We start from the raw sequence: 21339 nt of genomic DNA, 5'->3' as shown, positions 1-21339 counted from the left end.
AACAAAAATAAACAATCAAAATAATAGGGAAAAGGGAATTAAGAAAAAGAAAACATTGTTTTTTAATGTATAATGTTTCATTATTTGTTTATCAACATTTAATAAGTTTCAAGCAGATTGATTTTTTTGGTAAACAAATGTAAATTTTTAGATATGGATCAATTCAAGTAATTGTTCGGGAACATCACCAGTAAACAAAGCAACGTATCGGATTTAAACAGCTGCTTAAGTTTACCGAAACATCATCTTATCTTCATAATCAGTATATGATCGATATATTTTTTTTTTGCATTTTGTGAGGTTTATCACATATTTTTTTAATTTGTGCTCGATTTAATTACTTAATCTCAGTAAATGACCTTCTTTCCCATATCAAACTTACATTTTTCACATGCAGGAACATGGGTAAATAAAACAGTACAATAATATTGATATTAGTTTTTCTGTCTTAAAAAAACATCTCAAATTTTATTGCATGTATGTAAAAAGAAATAAACGAAGCATGCAGTTTCATGATTTTATAACTTGTATAAAGACTGGAGTTAATATCCAGAAGTTAGGACTCAAATATAACAAATGTCAAACAGAAATACATGTACAGCTAACGAAACTTCAATGTAGAACCCACATGTTCATCAACGGAAAGAAAGAAACAAATGAGAGAAAACAAGACTCGGTCCGTAGAACAAAGAAGGAGACAATGGAAGCCTAGAATAGTGGAAGAGGGAGAGATAATCACTGGTTGATGACAAGGGGAAGAAAAAACAAAGATTGCAGAAAAATAGCTTTATCAATATAGTATTACGATTGCATCAATTTTTACATCGACTAAGATCACCATACTTGGGAACAAAACAATGGCTTCACAAATGACCAAGGAATGACAACTCTACTTACTGTCTTAAAATGTTCAATTTATTATCAAGTATGTAAGGATTAAGTCTCCCACTTGAACTCTCATAGATTTAATTATTTATCAAGAACAATTTTTAAAAAATATGACCAGTTCGCAAATAAAAATAAGTTATTTATGATAAATTAACAAACAACATGTAACAAGTTTTTAAAAATGTTTTAAAAATACATGTAGATTACAAACATTGGCACATATAGCATGGTTTAAGTATTTTTTAAAAAAACTACTGAAAGTTATTGATACAAGAAAAAAATATAACTATGTATAAAAATCTCAATTCTATTAAAAGTAAATGAAATTTAACTTGAAAAATAATTTTATGAAATGAAGGATGAGTATTGTTTCAATAGCACCACATTGTGTACACAAATGTCAAATCTATAGAATTTGCTTTATGTCCAAAGTCATATTGGAGAAAAAAAAGTCTGATCTTTGCTAATCACTTTTCAGCACAGTGTTGAAAAGAGCAGTTTCTAATCCGGTTCCTAAAACTATCCCTGTTTAAACAAAAAAGAAATGAAATATAAATTATGATGAACAATTTTTTCAGATGATGAAAAATGTTTGGTCCCATAAGATTTCAACATGAAGTGAAATTTCCTTACTTTCTGTTGCATCATATCTAAATGAATAACGTCATGACTTGATTACACTATTCGTAAAATGATTAATTTTTACCTCCAGTAATGAAGAGTGATGTAATGTTTATACAGAATTCCCTGTCTTCTTCTGGGTATTTATCCTCATGCAGCAGTAGATAAAATATGTTGACATAGGAGGCCCCACCCAAAAGGCCCACATAGATCATCAACGCCGGTAAAAGATAGACGGGTATGAATTTATACTGCAAGTTGCAAACATCTAGTCATATATAATGTTCTATAAAAACATTTTGACTTTGGTTTCTTATTCAGAATGCATCATACTTACATGAACATCAATTATCCATAAAATCATATTAAGAAGTTGTAAAAATGAAAGTATTTCCACTCTTCTGATTTGAAATAATTGCACAGATGACCTGGACACAAATACCCCTGACTGAAAATAAGAATGGTTAAAATTTAATATTGTGAAGAAGTTTAATTTTTGACAAATCTGCAAATAAGTAAATAAATGTATTTGTGTGCATTTAATAAATAATATTTGTTACTTACTTGATAGCAAAACGAGAGGGCGGCAAAAAGTTCTGGGCATCCTTTGTTATATTCGGATTTCGGTCGTACTTTTGCAGCACAACCTTGTGCAACATACTCAAACAAATAGACTGCACATAACTGACATAAGAAATATAACACAACATATAGAACAGGTCTGAAAGACAGAATTATGAAATATTGTATTTGAATAGATATAAAAATATCTTGATGTTACAGCCATAGTATTTGCGGTCAACTAGTTCCATGGTTGTACCATAGTGTAATAAAATAATTTTCTCCATTTAAAATAGCTAACAGCATAAAAATAAGCTAACAGCTTACAAGTTTAAAATTTAAAAAATGACTTCTGAAAATCTTTATCTACAGTATTTTTCAATAAACAATAACCACATGTATATGACTTTGCCAACACTCACATTTACAGACAACCACCAGACAAGTCCCCAGCATCTCTGAAGTCTTCTACAGAGGGATTCCTTTGGGACACGGATTACTGTGCTTTCTGTAAGTTAAAATATTAGATAAAGGAGAGTGTGCAATATATACATGTTCATATACATACAGTATTTCAGTATAACTTTTCATTTACGTCTATTTACGTCTAGGTCATCTGTGCAATATACCGGTATAAAACGAAAATAAAAAGACTCTATATATTCACCATACCAGAATCCGAATCTTGCAAAATTGGCTTCTTTTCTTCATCTAAACGGTCTTGAACATTTCTTCGGTGAATAGTGTCGTCTTCTTTAGGAGCTTTGATGATGAAGAAATACGCGATGAGATACACGGCTACAAATGGTAACGTCAATAGGAAGGCGTACCTAGTCAGGTAACAAATACAGTGTTAACTCACTATAACTTCTCCCATCTCAGCTGAGATAAAAACTTATAATTACTGGGAGTAATTATTACTTACTTTGTTAATGTTTTCAATTGTGAAGTTTTATTGCTTTCTCCTATCGAACAACCTTGAATAAATAAAATAAAATATTCATTTATGATAATTTATTTTTCTTATACGTATATACGAGGGTTGTTAGAAAAGTTCGCGGACACATTGAATTACGGAAAATCTATTGTGTACTGTGAAGTATGACCCATGTCGGAATAATTTCCTACATTTTGTTTATTAGTATGTAAAAAATCAGGTTCATTTAATAAAATCTTGAAAAATTACGAAGATTTTTACTATTAGGTCATGTGATTCACGGAGCAATCACTTGACGTAAAGCGACGTGACAAACAGATTTCAACCAATTAAGCTTTATCGCAGTTCTATAAATCTTTCATTTCTTCAGATTTTTCTTATATTTTTTCTACTTTAAAATTGAATATTTGTATCAAGACATGTTACTATTCTACTATAATGTCTTTTGTACTGATTCGGATATTACTGAGATCTTTGAAAAAGTCTATGCAGTTAATCGATCAGGTATGGAAACTATGCAAAACCATATAGGCACGAGGTCCATGCGATAATGGGTTATTGAAGTATCGATGGAGTTAATCATTCAAAATGTTAATCCTTCCATTCTTATAAAGCTACAACCATTTGAAAGCTATTGTACTTTGTATGTATAGGAAATTTTCAGCAGCATCCTGAACATTTTAATATCTTTTTAGACATTTTCCTGCCTGCACACATAATTTTACCTAGTGCAGTGCTCCATGACGTTCCGATTTTTGGCCGTGTTTTTACGCGTTGATCATTAATAAATGGCTACAAAACAGTTATATACCCTACAATTTAATTCAAAATTTCACCCAGTGACGTTTCATAAATACTTTAGCGACAGGTAAAATATAAATCTCTTTGCACTACAATTGTGCAATTTTATATTAAAAAGAGTCTTTGAGATGTAAACGTGCCAAAATGTAGCATGCTCGTGAAGCAAGTTTTATCAAAATAAAAAAGCTGTATATTTTCAATGATCACCGGAGAGCACCAAATTTTTGTATATTTATTGGAATTTAGGTTAAGATTTTATTTGGAAAGTTTGACCGGTTTCGTGGAAATAACGCGCTCACAATAGAACTTGTCCGCGAACTTTTCTAACACTCCTCGTACATGAACGTTCTTTGTTTTTAATTCTTATTTTGATAATAACAAAAATAAGACAAATATATCAATAAATAACAAATCCACATTTTATATCATTTTCGAATATGGAAATAGATTTTCACAAACTTATCACATGTGAGAAATCAATTGACTTTAAATGTAAAGTCTTACCAAAGATAATGTAAATAGCAGAACCTAATATTCCCGCCATGCCTGTCCCACTGGACCAGGCATTAACACTTTTACTGGGAAAAAGACGTAAATATCCCAGGGCTACGCTACAAAAATAAAGTCAATCATAATTACTTGTTTTAATTTTCATATTGATGAAATAGGGATATCAGCACTCTCCTTTAAAGTCTTCATTTCGCAAGTATTTTTGGCAGATACACTGATCTTGTTGACAAATACAATCTATTATTAAGTCGAATGCATGTTCATTGACATTTATGATACGAATTATTTAGCCTTTATACCGTTTCCTCGATTATGACAAGAAGCAAACGGCGGGTTTGACCGACAGCGGATGATCAGTCCTCCATGGCACCTGATCCCACTTCTGATGTTGTTTTTACAGAATCCTGTTTGCTCTGCTCCCTGCTTGTATTGTTTGAATGGACTTCTGATCCTGTTCGTTAAATTCACATTCCATGTAATATATTTTAATAACTAAAGTGTATGCTGTCTTAAATTTAAATTTATTAGTCCTCAATATATGCGAATATTATCAAATTGATTTATAATAGATTTAAAAGAGGAACATCTTGTTTAGATTGATCGGAATTTCTTCTGGTTTTTTTTATCTTAGGTAACATACTTCCATCAAATTAACATATTCCCTCTATTCCATTCACTTTATAAATAAATCATTTGGCAAATGACGGTTACGCAACTGTCCATTAAAAGGAAGTAAAATTAAATTATCCGTATTTTTTTTAATCTTCTGTCAATAACTTGTATATCTATTATTTTTCCCCGTACAATCAATGAACTAGGTTGGTTATCAAAACACATTATTGTCCTAAATATAAAAAGTAAAGATAAAACTAAAAAAATTATTGCAACTACTGAACTTTGATAAGCATATGCATATCTGCATATTTTTATCTACCTAATTAACGAACAAAAACTTGGTTATCAATTACACACGGATAATATATTTTATTTCACTTGAAGCTCAAAGAGTACAATTTTTAAAGCATAAAATCAGCTATATAAAATTCATTAGAGTAAAAGGTAGTTTTATCAACTTATATAATTTATGATGAGATACAAAGATTTGCAATAATGTCTTTATACTTACTTTTCACCAAAGGCTGCTGAGGAACCCACCACTACCTAATAAAAGAAAAAAAAAAACAAACTACCAGTACATTTTAAAAATATATACATGTATGCACATGTTTCAAAATATAATAGACATAGATCAGGTAAAATAATCATTAGGCTAGCAGTTTATTTGAACACAATTATACACAAACCACTACATGTAATATTGTAAAAAAAAAACAATTCTACACAATCATACACAAAACATCTATAAAACAACACTTTTATCCCTTTTCTAATGTGACTATAGACGTAAAGGCCCTTATAGCACAAGTAGATCATTGAGAGACCCTTTGGTTAATTTAAATATAACACGAACTTTCGGCGACTTTAAAAAGTTTTAAAGTCAGTTTCTGTTTCAATGTTTTCCAGAAGGAGATGTAATAGGGTTTCTTTTTGGATGAAGTACTGAGGATTTTACAGATCAATCTCGAGATCGCACCTGTTAATACCTCTCAGGTAGATTAATTAAGTTCCAATGCATCCAGTAGCCTGAGATGATCTCCGAGTGATCTCGCAACGATCTCAAAGATGTCTCCAGATTTAGGCGTCCATTTTGCATTCTTTGAAACCTCTAAAAGATCACCTGGGAGATCCAAGAGATTATTGGGAGATCTTTCACCTATCTTTGAGTAAGACTTATACGTCTATCAGTGATGGCTGAAGACTTGTTTCGGTAGGGTCAAAACTCTGGACACCATAGAGATTGTGGAGACCTCTTAGAGATCACTGAGAGATCATGATGATGACTGAGCAATTGTTAAAAAAAATAATGAGAAACATTCTAATTTTTCAATGCTCTAAAATCATTCGTCATATCCGCCAAAGGGGATCTCCCTCTGGCCTCCACATTCTTCATCGTCTTTCCAAATTTTTGACTTGGGAAAAAAGTCTATCAACGATCGAAAGTCTCTCAGGGATCGAAGAAGGAGGACAGAAACATTACCTAAAGATTTCCTAGACCTCCTAAATCATTTCTCAAAGAATTTATAAAGAACGGAATATGTTTTCAATATACTAGTATTAAGTGTAACATATCCGAAAAATCATCATGAGACCAGTCGGGCTTACTTTAGACGCACCAGAGTTCTACGAGAGACGAACAACTGCTCAAGAAATCATGGAAAATTTTTGAAACCTAGTTTGAGAAATGAGAGCGTCTTCCGTGATGTATGATAGAATATCAACAACTTTTACACCACACAACATATTACCCTCTTATTACATTAATACAGAGTCATACTTATATGTTACTAAAGTTTCTCAATTATCAGTTATGACTGGTAGTTAAAATTTAATTAACCTTCGGGGAGTTGGAATCGGGACGTTGTCCTTAATACTGTCCGAAAAATAAAGGTCTAGAAGATGTTAGAAGTCTGAACAAGATACTTACAATGCAGACAATTGCAAACCAGAAATCAAAAGCAAAGGCAACTCCAATCAAGCCTAAAAATAGAAGAATATAACTCTGGGTTTTTTGTATTATTGTATAAATGCATAACAATGATAACAGATTTACAAGTAATGTTAAAAGGCATTCCTATCTACTGTACTCATTTGGATTGCCAAGTTTTCAAACAAGACAATAGAGTGTAATAGAAAACAAAGGCATCCTATTATTAATAAAACAACACAAACACTACTATTTTATAGTGCTTATTTTATATTTGATTTTAATGTTAATTCTTGAAAAATATCAACAATTCATATTATTTTCTTCTTTTTTATCATGTTGAATTATCATTTACCACCAATACAATATATATGATACAGATGTGCAAAGTCAGTTCAAGAAAAGTATTAACCAACCCAAAAAGGACTGCATACCTCAGAGGTATGCATGTATTTAATGATACAAGTCCCTATTTTAGAAAACTATATTTTTGATCTCTTGACCTAAACCATAGAGTTTAACTTGCATGTTAACCTTCACCATAGCCATATGGAGGCATCTGTGTTTCACTAACGCATAAGTGAGGGAAATTAAGAGGGTAATAAATTCAAGGAAGAACAAGATTTGAGCAACTAAAATATTTAATTTCTCAATGCTTGTGTTAATAGCATTCAGGACATATGCTAATTTATTTTTTTTTTAATTATGATGTTAACAACTAAATTTATTGATTAAATAAGTAAAATAAAGACGTTTAACAGCATTAACTTTTATTTTGTATTCAAAATTTCTTGATAATGTCAATTAATCATAAAAGTAATTAAAGAAATATATAGCATAAGGATATTGATGAAATAATGAAGTAATTTGATCATTACAGAAAGTTTACAAATTCAAAAATATATTGGAAATTTGATCTACAAATTTTGAATTGCTAACTCCCTTTATCTAAATTACATGTATTTTGAAATACATGTATATTGTTTCAGATGCATTCTGTACTCACCTATAACCATTAACCCTGCATTCACTACATATCTGATCCAATATGGCACTTTTAGTAAAAACAGGCCATTGATTGCTGGAAGAAATGGTATAAGCTTCATCAGATGAAATTTATTTACTGTTCACCAAATGCATATCAAAACATATGCAAACATATGTTCTAAATGATTCTATATAAAGAGTATAAAGCTGACTTGCCTTTGACAATGACAGACAGAGCTACATTGGCACCAAACACCACCCCCACATCATTTCTTTTGTCAAAGCTAAATAAAATAATTAAAGCTGTATAATAAATCATGCTTGATTATATTATTAATCCTGATAAACTTTTTAGAATAATCTACTACAGATGTATTATATTTAGCGTGTACGATATTTGGCGGAAATTGACTTTTGAATAAGTTAGCAAAGATTTGATTTAGCGCATTTTTTCATATTCTTATTCATGTGTATACAAGCAAGACATTTAGCCATAAACTTGATTTAGCAGTTGCTAATACACAGCAAAATATACATGTAATATGTTTACAGTATTTGATAAAAGTGATATAATCAGTACCTTGTATGTACTAGATTTTTAATAAAGAACATTTTGAAAGAGGAGTGAAAATTGAAAACAGGTTTCAATCATCACATATAAAAAGAAATGGTTGTACAGCAGGGCCATATGTCGAAACTGGAATGCTTTGGTGATATTATGACATTTGTATTGATCAACATGTTTTTTTAATGCTAATATCTGAACATCTACAAAAAAACTGGTGTTACAGATGTATTTTTTCCTTCTGAAAGTTATTTTTAGACCAATATCGAACATTTATTAACCCCTGTTACATTGTCTAATTTTTCTAAATAAGCAAAATGACAGAATACATATCTTCAAATTTGACTCTCATCATATGATAGTTTTTTTTAACTTAATACAGAAGATGAGTGGGTATGACAAAGTACAGTTAACATAACCTCAGTTTGCAGAATGGTTGCTTAAAAAGGAGCAAGCTATTCAGAATGGTTTTTGAAAGGATTGATTTTAAGCAAATAAAACATATCTATAAAACCTTTTTAAAATCCTATTGCGATGTACATGTACATAGTGAAATAGGAAATTCCCCAATACGAACCTGTCAGCAATGGTTTTTGCAGCAGAGGTGACTATGACATAGGGTAAGTTATTGATTGACCCAAGGAGGAAAAGTCCAATCTGTGTGGAAAGAATTATCATGCCATTATATAGTTATATATCTTGATTTAGTATTTATATGGTTTAGAATCTGTTGTATATGCCTCAAATGAATTTATGTCCAGACATAATCATTTTAAATAAAGACCAAAAACACAAAGTAAATAAAAGAAAATGTTTGCTTGACTGTTTGAGGCAGAAATCAGATAAAATCAATCTGTTTAACATAATTGTTCCCCCTTTCAAAAAGAACATTTTTGTTCCATTTTAAATCTTTTCAAAATTGTTTCTTTTGAATGTTTTTAGATATCTGAGAGATATAAAAATATGAAATTAAAAGGTTAAATAAAAAATAATACAATACTGCAGATAAAAAAAATAAAATAAAGTATTGCAAGCTATATACACATATGTTTTAGAAATTTGTCTTAAACTAATTAATGACATTTTAATTTAATTATACTAGTCTTCATTTTTACACTTCATAACTTACCCAATTTCTAAGTGAAAATTCCATAGTCTCTAGGTCAAACTGTCCTAATGTTTTTCTTCATAAACATCTTAAAAGATAATTAACACACATGTAAAGCTAATGCAGATAAAACTTCACTTCAAGCTGCTCTAATGTTTTTTCTTCATATCCATCTTAAAAGATAATTGACATAAAAATATTTAAATAATAATTGAAAATGCTAGCTTTGAAACTAAAAAAAAATCAAGCAGAAAAAAAACATGACTTTAAAGCACACTGGATTGAACCCTATAATGAATAGTAGAGGCATGGGTTTGATTTAAAAAGGGGACTACAGTTACCCAAAGATGTAATTTAGTTACTTACTAGTACTTAGCGGGGGATACGGTTAAAACACCGAGTACCGCCTTGATTTGTTTACCTCTGATCTATGCCGATCACATGATCAAACATGATAAAATGAAAGTTGAATACCGAACACCGAACCCGACCATGATTTTTTCTATAAAAAAAGAAGACAAATTTGCAGAAGAACACGTCAAAATACTCTCAAACACACCAAATAAAATAGTTATTGAAAGAATATTTCGTGGTTGGTTGAGAGTTGATGGACTTTTATTTTTAATTTTTTGTTTATTTTCTTTTAAAAGCTAGAATTGTTGCAACAACAACAAAAAAAGAAAGACCTCTAGGTCGCTGTGAAGGCCTACAAAGCATATCCATACACCAAAAAAGAATTTAAACAATTTCCTAAATTCAACGAATTTTCAAAACATTTGTATAAGAATACACGTAGGAATGAACAATGTACGCATTGAAAACAGTCTGAAAAATTGTCAGCTAAATTCTCTCGTTTCAAAATGTTCTTTCTGAAATTTTTTTTTAAGATTCGTCTGCGTGGTTAAATTTCAATCGTATTTCAAATACACTAATGTTGTTGCAAACAGATGACGCTATTTTATTTAAATATAAAGTAAAATGCGCCATTCACCTCAGTATACGCATTTCAAAACCTACTCCAGCATGCTAGATGTTCACGGCGAGATACTTTTGACTTGGCTCCGAGGTATATAAGGGACGTTAACCGAGGCTCTTACTTGTAGGAGTATTCAAAACCATGCTTGTAAAATCAAAATGAAGCAGACGAATTTTATATTATTCAACACAATAAATGTGAAGTAGATTTAGAATCGATCTACTGCGTATTTGAAAAAAGGTGTTCTCGCTCAATTTCTTACAAAAAACTTTGAAACTTTGCAATTTTCATACTAATATAGAACATAAACACGGTAAGATTTGTACGTAAAATCATATTGTGACGTCAGCAAACCTGCGATCTACAAGTTTGTAATGTGACGTCATAGACATTGTAACGTCACAGTTAAACTTCAAACAAACCTCAAATCAATGTTAGATCGTAACCACAGTAAACTATGGTTGATACAACTGAATTTTACTTAGTACAGGAGGGTATTAAAAGGAATAAAGAGTCCATACGGTAAGTAAAATAAAGTCTATAAATCTGGAGTTCAAAGGTTTATTTCTTTGAGTGAGCATGAAATCATTTTGAGGAACTAGAAAAGTCCCTGGAAGTAGCGTATGTATAAGAATTGAACATATTTTATTGACAAAGCCAAAAGGATAAGACACAAGTTCTACAACAACTTAGATAGTCTTCTCCCTATACAAAATTTTATAAAATTGCTATAATAAATGTACAATTATTATGGATATCATTCATGATGGTATATATGTTGCTGAAGAATATCAATGGATTTTGTACTTTTGTAAGCGATTACATGTAGTCACTTCTTCACATTTCGAACTACATCTGATTGCTTTCAAAGTATAAAACTTATCGATATATTCTTCAGAATCATATTTTATGAATTGTTTATTTTTTGAGACAAATGATTAATTAATCTGTAGACTTCAGGATTCTATAGGATTGATGATCTGGAACCGCGCACACGCAGAATTAACATATCTGCAAGAAATCGAAAGCTGGAAAGACAAAGTCCAAAGTGAAGAATCTAGAGGTAATTTGACAATCAGTACATTATAAGTTACCCCCCCCCCCTCCCAAAAAAAAACAAAAAACAAAAAAAACACACACACACACAAAACAAAACAGATGGGTACCCCTAAGCGTAACAGACGGACGAAAGTACAGACGGAAGGAAGGGGGGGGGGGTTAAAGAGAGAGAAGAGAAATCAATTCTTAAATTGTTTTTTAGTGCATCCGGTCTATTGTTAGGAAAAATGTACTTCAGTTGTAAAATTTCTGTAAAATTGATTTTGAACCCCCTCCTTACTTTTTTGAACAGGAATACATTGTAATAATGTTAAAAAGACAGCTGATTCCTTAAAAAAGAATATGTTTCCCCTATTGTATTTCTAAGAATGCTTTATTACAGGGTCAATTTTCTTCGTTTCCTTTCAGACTGTCTGATTTTTGCGCATCTCATTTCTCTTATGAAAGTGACGTCTCTTTGATTTTCTGTTTACTTTTAGATGAGTCTGACGGCAAAGGCCTCCTTGATTTCGTTAAGCCGGCCCTGACTGGAGAGGCGGACCGAGCCGCTGAGATCCACAGGGACATCTATAACAAACTGATGTCAAAAACAGGCCCTTATCAAAACATTATCAAGTGAGTCCGATGGTTACATTAAGAAGCTTTATATAGCACAATTCTCAGTTATCCTTGGACTTTCAATAATATAAGGCGTGATATTCTCGACGGTACATAATTAGCGTCTGAAATTTACACAGCTTTCTTTCACTGTTGAAATATACATCGGATAGAATTTTGGGCGAATATCAACGAGTGTATGAAATATCATTTCTCGTAAGGCAAAGAGGTGGGCTTCAGTCGTCTTTTCGTTGTCAACAACAATTTAAAACTCCTGATGTTATTCATTTCTTAACCAATGAGAATCAATTCACCATTTGATAAACGCTAATTACGTAGCGCCGAGAATGCCACGCATTACTGAGTGTCCAAGGAGACAGTGAATTGTACTGAATCTAATTCCATGACCAGTAAAAAATCTTTCAAAAAAGTGCGGTTTGTTGGTTTCCTCAACAGTATAAATGCATATTTAAATACAGTATGGTGTTCTACCAGTTGGAAATTGTTTACAATATGTACATGCTATTTATTTACAAAATATGTAGAAATTCTAGAAATTGCGCATTTCATGTATTCCTACTTTTTAAAAAGTTAATTTATTATCATTTTTGGTGGGGTCTGGAAACTTACTTTTTCGATTTTTTATAGACACACTAGAATGGAGCAGGAAACTAGTAAAAGAACGAGGCTGAAGGCAATAGAGGAGGAATTTAATTCATTCAACAGGAGGCGTAGTGAACTGGAACATAATGTTAAAAAACAAACTCAGGTAAGTATATAATGTCTCAAAAAGTAATCCATGTCATTCAATATCAAAAATCAGTTAAAATTCTAATAAGATGTTGAGAATAAATGTTATTTCAAACTTCTACTGTGTAGTCTGTAGACAGCATGAAACTCCGTTTAGATGGATTGGAACAAAAATTGTCCAAACGAAGCAGACTCACAGATGGAAGGCGTTCAGCCAGGGGCATGCGCAAACTAGATTCCATCAATGCCCAGGTGTCTCAATTACGAAAACGCATCGAGACTTCAACTGCATCCTGCAAGAAAGACGAGGCAGAGCTTCAGGACCTCATAGGCAGCAAAAGGAAGGTTAATACTAAGTCTGAAAAGTAATTAAACCATGATGAAAATGCATCTCCAATAAATATTATCAATACATCTTATGTGACAGTCATGTATTTGTTTTGTTCCATTTAATTTCTTTTGTTTGAGATTTAAAATAAAGCATGCATAACTCTTCCCCAGACTCTTAAGAAAATGTTTCAAGAGCTCAAAGAGTTGGACAAAGGAAGGCTTACTGTAATTCATAAAGTTATCATGCAGTACGTCACAGAGATCATCCCATCAAGTGATGCAATCCGTGAAAGGTTGGTGTATTGAATACGAACCCTTTTTTTCTATCTTCAACATTGTAAAATTTCTTAAGTTATGTACCGTTTTACAAATTCGAATTAATTATTTTTAATTTCTAGTGACAACGTATCCTTTTTTAATCTGTTTTTCTACAATTTTGTTTACAGTATTAAAGAGGTCTCCAAAATATCAAAGAACCTGCAAACCGTAGATATTGAGGAAATTCACAATCACAACTGGGATAGGACAGAGAACAAAGCAAGACTCAAGAAAGCGGGGCTCGTGATGGGCTTCGATGTATGTAAATTACCTTTTATGTATATAACGTAATACACTGTACACATTTTTCTACCTTTAAGGACCCTCTATGTACATGTATAGTACACATTAAAGAATTCTAATTCTGGGGTATTTTTCAGTTAGGCTGATTTGTCCTTATGGGTACAAAAAATTACTGTGTTTTGAGCAATTTGTAACCAATACCACTAAGATTTATGAGGTCAAGGTGGATAAATATTAACTGAACACCTTATTTGCATGAATCTTTCCTATTTCAATATACAACAGCAGTTTTAATTGTTCATAAAATCGAGAAATAGATTAATATTTAACATAACATATGAAAGAAGATGGGGAGCAAGGCGTGCAGAATGCCTATAGCTTTATATATATTAAGAAATCATATTCATTATGTAAATTTAATATTTGAATTAAGTTCTCATTATTGAAATTCTTAAAATTATGAGAAACAAATCTTTTATGAGAGAAAAAATCTCTGAAAAATTATTCTTTTATAAATATATGAGATGGAATCCGTGGAATATACATGTAAGATGGAATTACTTCATGCCTGTCGGACTATAGGCACTTCATCCGCCTTATCCCCCATCTTCTTTCCAATGTCAAAAACATTAATTTTTATTATAAAGTGTATAAAGGACCATCTTCCTAGATCTTAATTCCTTTCCTAGATTCAATCAAACTTCAGTCTGATCCGTAATATAAAGTTAAAACAGGAAAATGCTATCATTGTTAAGCCTTTTATACGGTATGATGTAACCCATTGATTATGGTTCTGTAGATGTTTCTGGTGACCAATCCATCATTACGAACTCAGGATCTGGACCTCACCGAACAAGGAAAGGAAGCGAGGGACAGGTATAGGATTATAAAATACAATTGAATAAGACTAAGTGCTAATATTGTCAAATCCAAACAGTGAAGACGTGCATTTTCATACGGAAATGAATCGTTTCGTTGATTGTATTATAAGCATTTTAGACACTTATATTTCCAAATGAGAAATTGGAGGAAAAATTAGAGAGAGAGAGAGAATTGAATTTTCCCATGTCATGGCTATATTAAGCTAAAGTGTTTATTGTCTATAAGTTTAGTGGTTTCTAAACACCTTCTTTGGCGTTTTTCAAAATTCTGTGCCTCCACTCCGTACTTACTGTAGTAAGAGCCTTCAAGAGATATAGCTATATTATTTTGACCAGATTCCAAACACGAAACTGATATTGTTATTAAATGAAAATGGAATCTGGTTAATTTTTTCATGATCAGCTTATTTAAATAAATCAAAGAAAAAAATATCATCGACAGAGTGCAAGCCATTAGAGGAGATACGCCATTGCGAGGTTCCGTATCCGATGAAGACCTAGAGGGGCTAGAAGAGGATCAGCCTCATAGAGCAGCGAACGTTCAGTCAGCTCAGAGCGTTTCTTCATGTCCCTCTAAATCTAACACGACACCGAATAAAACACCTGTCATGAAGAAACCCTCTTTGCTGGTGTCAGGTTGGGCAAAACATCATTATGTCCAGATATCTAGATTTAGATCTATTATCATATTTTATTTATTTAATTTGACCTCGAAAAAAGGCTGACTGAATTCAATATTTTCGAAATGAGGAATACTAACATCATAAGCTTTTATTGAAATGTTTTAGAGGTTTGTTAATATTTATCAACATAATTAGATTAAAGAGAGTCTTTTCATTTTTTTTAAAAAGTCATATCAGTATGTATTCTGCTAGTTATGTTCCGTTGAAAATGTCCTCAGCACGTAATCTTCTATCATTCCTGTGTTCAAAGAGATTTCCCCAGAGGAATCAAATCTTGAACTAGAAACGATTCAGCTAGTTAAAGACGACACACGATGTCGACTCCCTACCCCATTCACTGTGAAGCCATTTTGTGTTCGTAAGGAAGCTCCGGGACCCAGCAAAAGCATTGAGGAAGTCAGTCTGCTTAGAAGCGACGAGGAGGACTTGTCTGAAGTATACAGCAATGATGAGAGCGACGAAAGAAGCGATGAATATATCACCAAATCAAAATTTGGCAACGATTGCGATGATGATGAAGATGAGGGGTTTGAAGATCCATCCTCCTCCAGAAATCATGTCGTGGAATTTGGTACATTCGGTTTGATGTGATTAGTGTAATGATTGATTTGAAAGATCTTTTTTATAAACAAAATTTTTTTTTTTTTTTGCTTGTTTTACAAAAAGATTAATACTAAAAGATTAAAGATATCTACTTTTTACTAAAAAAAGCTGTTAGTTCTAACCCCTACAAGATATCGTTATGATTCCACAAAATATCCTGATGAATTTAAACATTTTACAGATTCAAAAAATGTCCGTCTATACTCCAGGCTGAATGTTGATCAGCCAGAGAGTATGATGCCAACTCTGGTAGATGGTGATATCGGGACATTGAGAAACATCCGGGTTATTGCCAACAGGAATTATAAAGCTCGGACCATTAACGAACTCAATCTAAAGAAAGGTAAATATAAGTAATGAAATGAAAAAAAATAACAAAAATTATTTTTAGGGTGTCATTTTTTTAAAAAAAGTTGCCAACTTCTCCTCATTTACATGTCCATACATATTGTAAGCAAAAACTGTCTGAGGACGCTTCTAAGAAGTCCATGCAAATAACCTTTACAAAAATCAATTTAAAAAATGGTAATGCGATTATTACAAATCGCAGTCTTTCTCTTGAATATTCAGGAAGCGATTGGATAGTGCGAGGTACATGTAGCATTTGAGATGGAATATAGTATATCTGCCAAAATTTAGAGAATATTGAATCACTCAAGGTTGACAGAAAAAATATAATGCTTATTTTGTTAAATACATAGATAAAAGGAGATTTGAAGCCATAAGAGCTACAATTAATGTTGTTGGCATATAATTGTCTGCCAAAACTGATGCAATGATCACTACCTTTTGCAAGTATTTCCCTTTCTTTTTATAGGGGGTTAAAGTTTCAAGTTGTACTATATTTTCAAGGAAATAATGTTTTAGTAATTGACTTGACTTTAGAGCCTTTATGTCAAAAAATCTAATCCAGAACACGTTTTACAGAAACAACAATCAGTTAATTGTTGATATACTAAAACCAAGATTAAAGTTTGGTGGCTTTTTTGTGAAAGTGAGTCAAAGTTCAAGATCAAGAGGTCAAATTTGCTGGTACTCAAAGAAAAGTCTTGTCATAAGGAAAACACCTGTGAAATATAAAAGAAATAGCCCCATCCACTCTTAAGTTATGGGCAAGGTTGAAGATTTTGCGGACAAAAAGACAGACGGACGGACAGGGCAAAAACTTTATACCCCGAATATCTGATTACGGGGGCATAAAACACTACAAAACAAATCAAAATTAAAAACAAAACATAAAACACTACAAAACAAATCAAAATTAAAATGAACCTGAGGTACCATTACACGGACCGGGACCACCATTGAACTTTTCACTTGATGATTTTGTTATCACAGAACAGGAAGTATTGGATCAGCTCCAAGTTATAAATGTTACTAAACCTCAAGGTCCTGACTGTATGTCACCTTTGATTCTTAAAAATATAACTAACTCGATAGTAAAACCACTTACCAAACTATACAATTATTCACTTACTGTTGGGCAACTTCCAGACATTTGGAAAAATTCACAAATTACTCCCATCTATAAGAATAAAGGAAGTGCACAAGATGTTGATAATTATCGGCCAATATCAATAACCTCAGTTGTATGTAAAATCTTAGAAAAATCATATTCAAGCACTTGTATAATTATTGTCTTTAAAATAATTTAATTAATAAATTTCAATCTGGATTTCAACCAGGTGATTCCACAACTAATCAGTTACTAGAAACATATCACACAATAATATCTAGTCTTGATAAAGGTAAAGATATTAGATTTGTCTTTTGTGACATTTCAAAAGCATTTGATAGAGTGTGGCATAAAGGTATCCTTTATAAACTAAAATACTATGGTATATCAGAACAAATTGTTAATTGGATTGAGAATTACTTGTCTGATAGAACTCAAAAAATAGTTCTTGATGGCTTTTCATCAACTACTAGAGCTACCAATTCAGGTGTCCCTCAAGGGTCAGTCCTTGGTCCCTTTTTATTCTTATTGTATATTAATGACATATCTGAAAAATTATCATGTCCTGTAAGGCTTTTTGCAGATGACACCTCCCTTTATGTCATAGTTGATGATGATATTATTAATTCTGCAAACTTATTAACTAAGGATCTTGGACAAATAAGACAGTGGTCTAATATATGGGCAGTAGAATTCAATCCTTGTAAAACAATCAATCTAGATTTTAGCAGGAAAAATATTTGCCATCCAAAAATTAAGTTTGGTGAAGATGGACCCACTATTAAAAATGTTGAACCACATACTGATTTAGGAATAAGATTTCAACAAGATGGTAATTGGAGATCCCACATACTTGATATTCATGCTAAAGCATGTAATCGCTTAAATATCTTAAGAATGTTAAAACACACACTTAAGAGGGATCGATGCTTTGATAAAAATATATTTTGCTTTTATTCGTCCTGTTCTTGAATATTCAGATATTATATGGGATAATTGTACTGAAAGAGATGCAAAATTACTTGAAGATGTTCAAGTTGCAGCTGCACGAATAATAACCGGTTTAAGAATCAATTCATCAAGATCAAAGCTTTATGAAGAGCTTGGCTGGAATACTCTTGAAATAAGAAGAAAAATACATAAACTAGTGTTATTTTATAAAATAGTGTATGGATTAGCACCCCAGTATTTGCAAGATTTATTACAACAATGCATTCTTCCAGATAATTCTTATCCCTTAAGGAATCAGGTCAATCTTACATTTCATATTCCACAAGCCAAAACAACTTCATTTATGAAAAGTTTCCTCCCTTCAACTATAAGACTTTGGAATGATTTACCATTTAATATCCGAAACCTTTCTTCACTTACATCATTCAAGACTGCCATAAAGAATATATACTGCATAAACCTAAGAAATATTACAATTATGGAAGTCGTAAAATGAATATATTGCATTGTCAATTGCGAAATAATGCTAGTAATTTAAATGATGACTTATTTAATCATTTTTTAAAGGAAGATAAAAGTTGTGACATGTGCGGGTTTAGTTCAGAAACATCATATCACTATTTTATGAATTGTCCAAAATTTTTACTGTATGCAAAGACAGAACCTAATACAAAACTTTAATACTTTGCAATTACCAATGCCTTTATGTTTACAACTTATTCTAAATGGAGACAATAATCTTACATACAACCAAAATATTGCAATATTTAAACTTGTTCAAGAATTTATTGCAACTAAAAAGCGATTTGCATGATATTCTATCTTCTTTTGTTTTTCAATTGTCAAATCACAGAACCAAAACCTATTTATGTTTTCTTATTCATTTTTTGAAATTTATACAATTATTAATATAATTGTCAGTCATATATGTTAAAATATAAATTTAAATTATATTATCAGCTCATATATTTCTCTTTTTTTTGTTCTCCTTAATTTGCCTTGTCATATACATTTCTACTGAATATATGCATGTATATATTTATATTTTTCAATGTTATATTAATGTTTACTTGTACATGTATGATTTTGACCTTGTATTGTGGAAAGGACTTATATAGGCAGTGCCTGCTGTCCAATCCAATTATGTTTATTCATAATAAAATATTGTTTGAATTAAAAAAAAAACAAAACAAAAAAACAAAAAAAAACAAAACATAAAACACTAAAAAAAAAAAAAAAAAAAATAGCCCCATCCACTCTTAAGTTATGGGCAAAGTTGAAGATTTTGCGGACAAAAAGACAGACGGACGGACATGGCAAAAACTTTATACCCCGAATATCCGATTACGGGGGCATAAAACACTACAAAACAAATCAAAATTAAAAGCAAAACATAAACACTACAAAACAAATCAAAATTAAAAGCAAAACATAAACACTACAAAACAAATCAAAATTAAAAGCTAAACATAAACACTACAAACCAAATCAAAACATAAAACGTTACACAACAAATCAAAATTAAAAACAAATCATAAATTTAAATGCAAGTTACAAGCTTAATCTTTATTGATTCCAATGTTTGTCTGGCAGACTAAGACATGTCAAGTAATCATGAAATGTCATTACAGACAGGAAAAGTGCGTTGTTAAAGTGCTTCTGATGTTGGCCAAATGCGGAGTATGTGCAATTATTATTCGCTTAGAAAGTGCATTTAGCCTTATTTTGTATTTCGGAAAAAAATGTTTTCTTTTGAAATGGAAACATTTGATTGATTGATCTTGTCTTCCACACGATCTTTATAATTAAAGCATTAATTATCTTTTGTATGTTTTTGTTAATATGCATGTCATGGACCAATTTCGCTGTCCATGTACTTTTCCCTAACATTATAATACAATAACACACAAACGGTGAGAATTGCATATTAACTAAGAAAGAGGCAATCAGTTCATAAAAAAATCATCGTCATCGAAATGAATGAAAATAATTTTACAATTAAATAATCTTTCCGATAATAAACAGGACAATACATCTTGCAAAAGATTGGGAAACAAACCTCATCTTATTTTTATACCATTTTTATACACATCTCTGATTAAACAGGGCAAGTCGTCAAGCAGAAGATTGGGGAAAACGAGGACGGATTCGCATATGGATGGACACGTGAAAGTAAGCTGTCCTCCAAACAGTACGGCTGGTATCCAATAAGTGTCGTATCCTACAAGTGAATATCCGAAAATCGAATTGTTCTCCGATAAAGCTGGATTAACTGATATAAATTTTATGCATTAAGGCTCACTTTTATTATAAAGGAAAATGAATTGAAGAAATGCTGATAGCATTGTATTAAAGAAATTAATGATTTGTTAAAACAGACACTACTTATTGAAATTCTGATAAAGAGAAAGTGAAATGAATGAATAATATTAAAATATAATGAAAGAAATTCATTTGACAAAGATTCTATTTTGAACTTTGAATTCTGGATCTGTGAGGCAGTCATTTCATGTAAATGGAAACAAAATAAATGAATCTGGAACTGCATTATTTAAGTGGTCTATTTTTTTTTTTTACACTTCGTGTGAAAGTTTGGCTTAACATTTACAATGCGTATATTCTTGAACCAAGTATCCATTTAGAAAAAATCCAAGTATTAGTTTGGGAAGATAAAAAAAATGATGAAAGTCTGTGATCAATCTTATTAATTCTGTAACAATACAAACAGAATAGAAACACTAGAGGTAGAATCAGATGCATAGGAGAAGAAAGCATCCTGTGTCGAATATTTTCACCCGCTGAAATAGGCCCTCTTCATTGACCAGGTAAACGGAAAAACCCGTAGTTTAATTTTATTGTTGTTTATATTATAATATAAGTTGTATTTATTTGGAACGGCTAATTATTCTAACTGTATTTTAAAGGAATTGGCATTTGATTCTACAAGTAGTAATCTAACTTATACCCAT

At 31.4% G+C, this 21339-nt stretch overlaps 2 protein-coding genes across 4 annotated transcripts; one reads left to right on the top strand and one right to left on the bottom strand.

The window, feature by feature from the left end:
- Positions 1 to 1091: 1091 nt before the first annotated feature.
- On the bottom strand, positions 1092 to 10000 carry LOC134252667 (battenin-like). 3 transcript variants are annotated; one of them, XM_062735152.1, is made up of 15 exons: positions 9945 to 10000; positions 9545 to 9611; positions 8993 to 9072; positions 8067 to 8134; positions 7870 to 7944; positions 6864 to 6916; positions 5445 to 5479; positions 4313 to 4419; positions 2996 to 3047; positions 2743 to 2900; positions 2493 to 2578; positions 2074 to 2193; positions 1847 to 1957; positions 1595 to 1760; positions 1092 to 1413 (listed from the first exon to the last, which is right to left on the bottom strand). In XM_062735152.1, exons 2-15 carry the CDS (start codon positions 9566 to 9568, stop codon positions 1352 to 1354), a joined length of 1197 nt encoding a protein of 398 aa, XP_062591136.1. In that variant the 5' UTR covers positions 9569 to 9611; positions 9945 to 10000; the 3' UTR covers positions 1092 to 1351. The 3 variants fall into 3 exon arrangements, with proteins under 3 accessions (XP_062591136.1, XP_062591135.1, XP_062591137.1); XM_062735151.1 differs by having other exon boundaries at positions 9890 to 9973; XM_062735153.1 differs by having other exon boundaries at positions 9928 to 9950.
- An 890-nt stretch (positions 10001 to 10890) lies between these two features.
- Positions 10891 to 20917, top strand: LOC134252666 (uncharacterized). The gene is made up of 12 exons (XM_062735150.1): positions 10891 to 11021; positions 11453 to 11562; positions 12038 to 12173; positions 12804 to 12924; positions 13035 to 13250; positions 13407 to 13528; positions 13682 to 13811; positions 14596 to 14672; positions 15120 to 15313; positions 15611 to 15931; positions 16145 to 16306; positions 20477 to 20917. The coding sequence occupies exons 1-12, from the start codon at positions 10957 to 10959 to the stop codon at positions 20599 to 20601; spliced, it is 1779 nt and encodes a 592-aa protein (XP_062591134.1). The 5' UTR covers positions 10891 to 10956; the 3' UTR covers positions 20602 to 20917.
- Positions 20918 to 21339: the final 422 nt, after the last annotated feature.

This window comes from Saccostrea cucullata, unplaced genomic scaffold (genome assembly GCF_032062105.1).
Source record: "Saccostrea cucullata isolate Sc308-1 unplaced genomic scaffold, CSIRO_AGI_Scuc_v1 ctg99, whole genome shotgun sequence".
Classification (NCBI taxonomy): Eukaryota; Metazoa; Mollusca; class Bivalvia; order Ostreida; family Ostreidae; genus Saccostrea; species Saccostrea cuccullata.
This window is presented reverse-complemented; position numbering and strand designations above follow the sequence as displayed.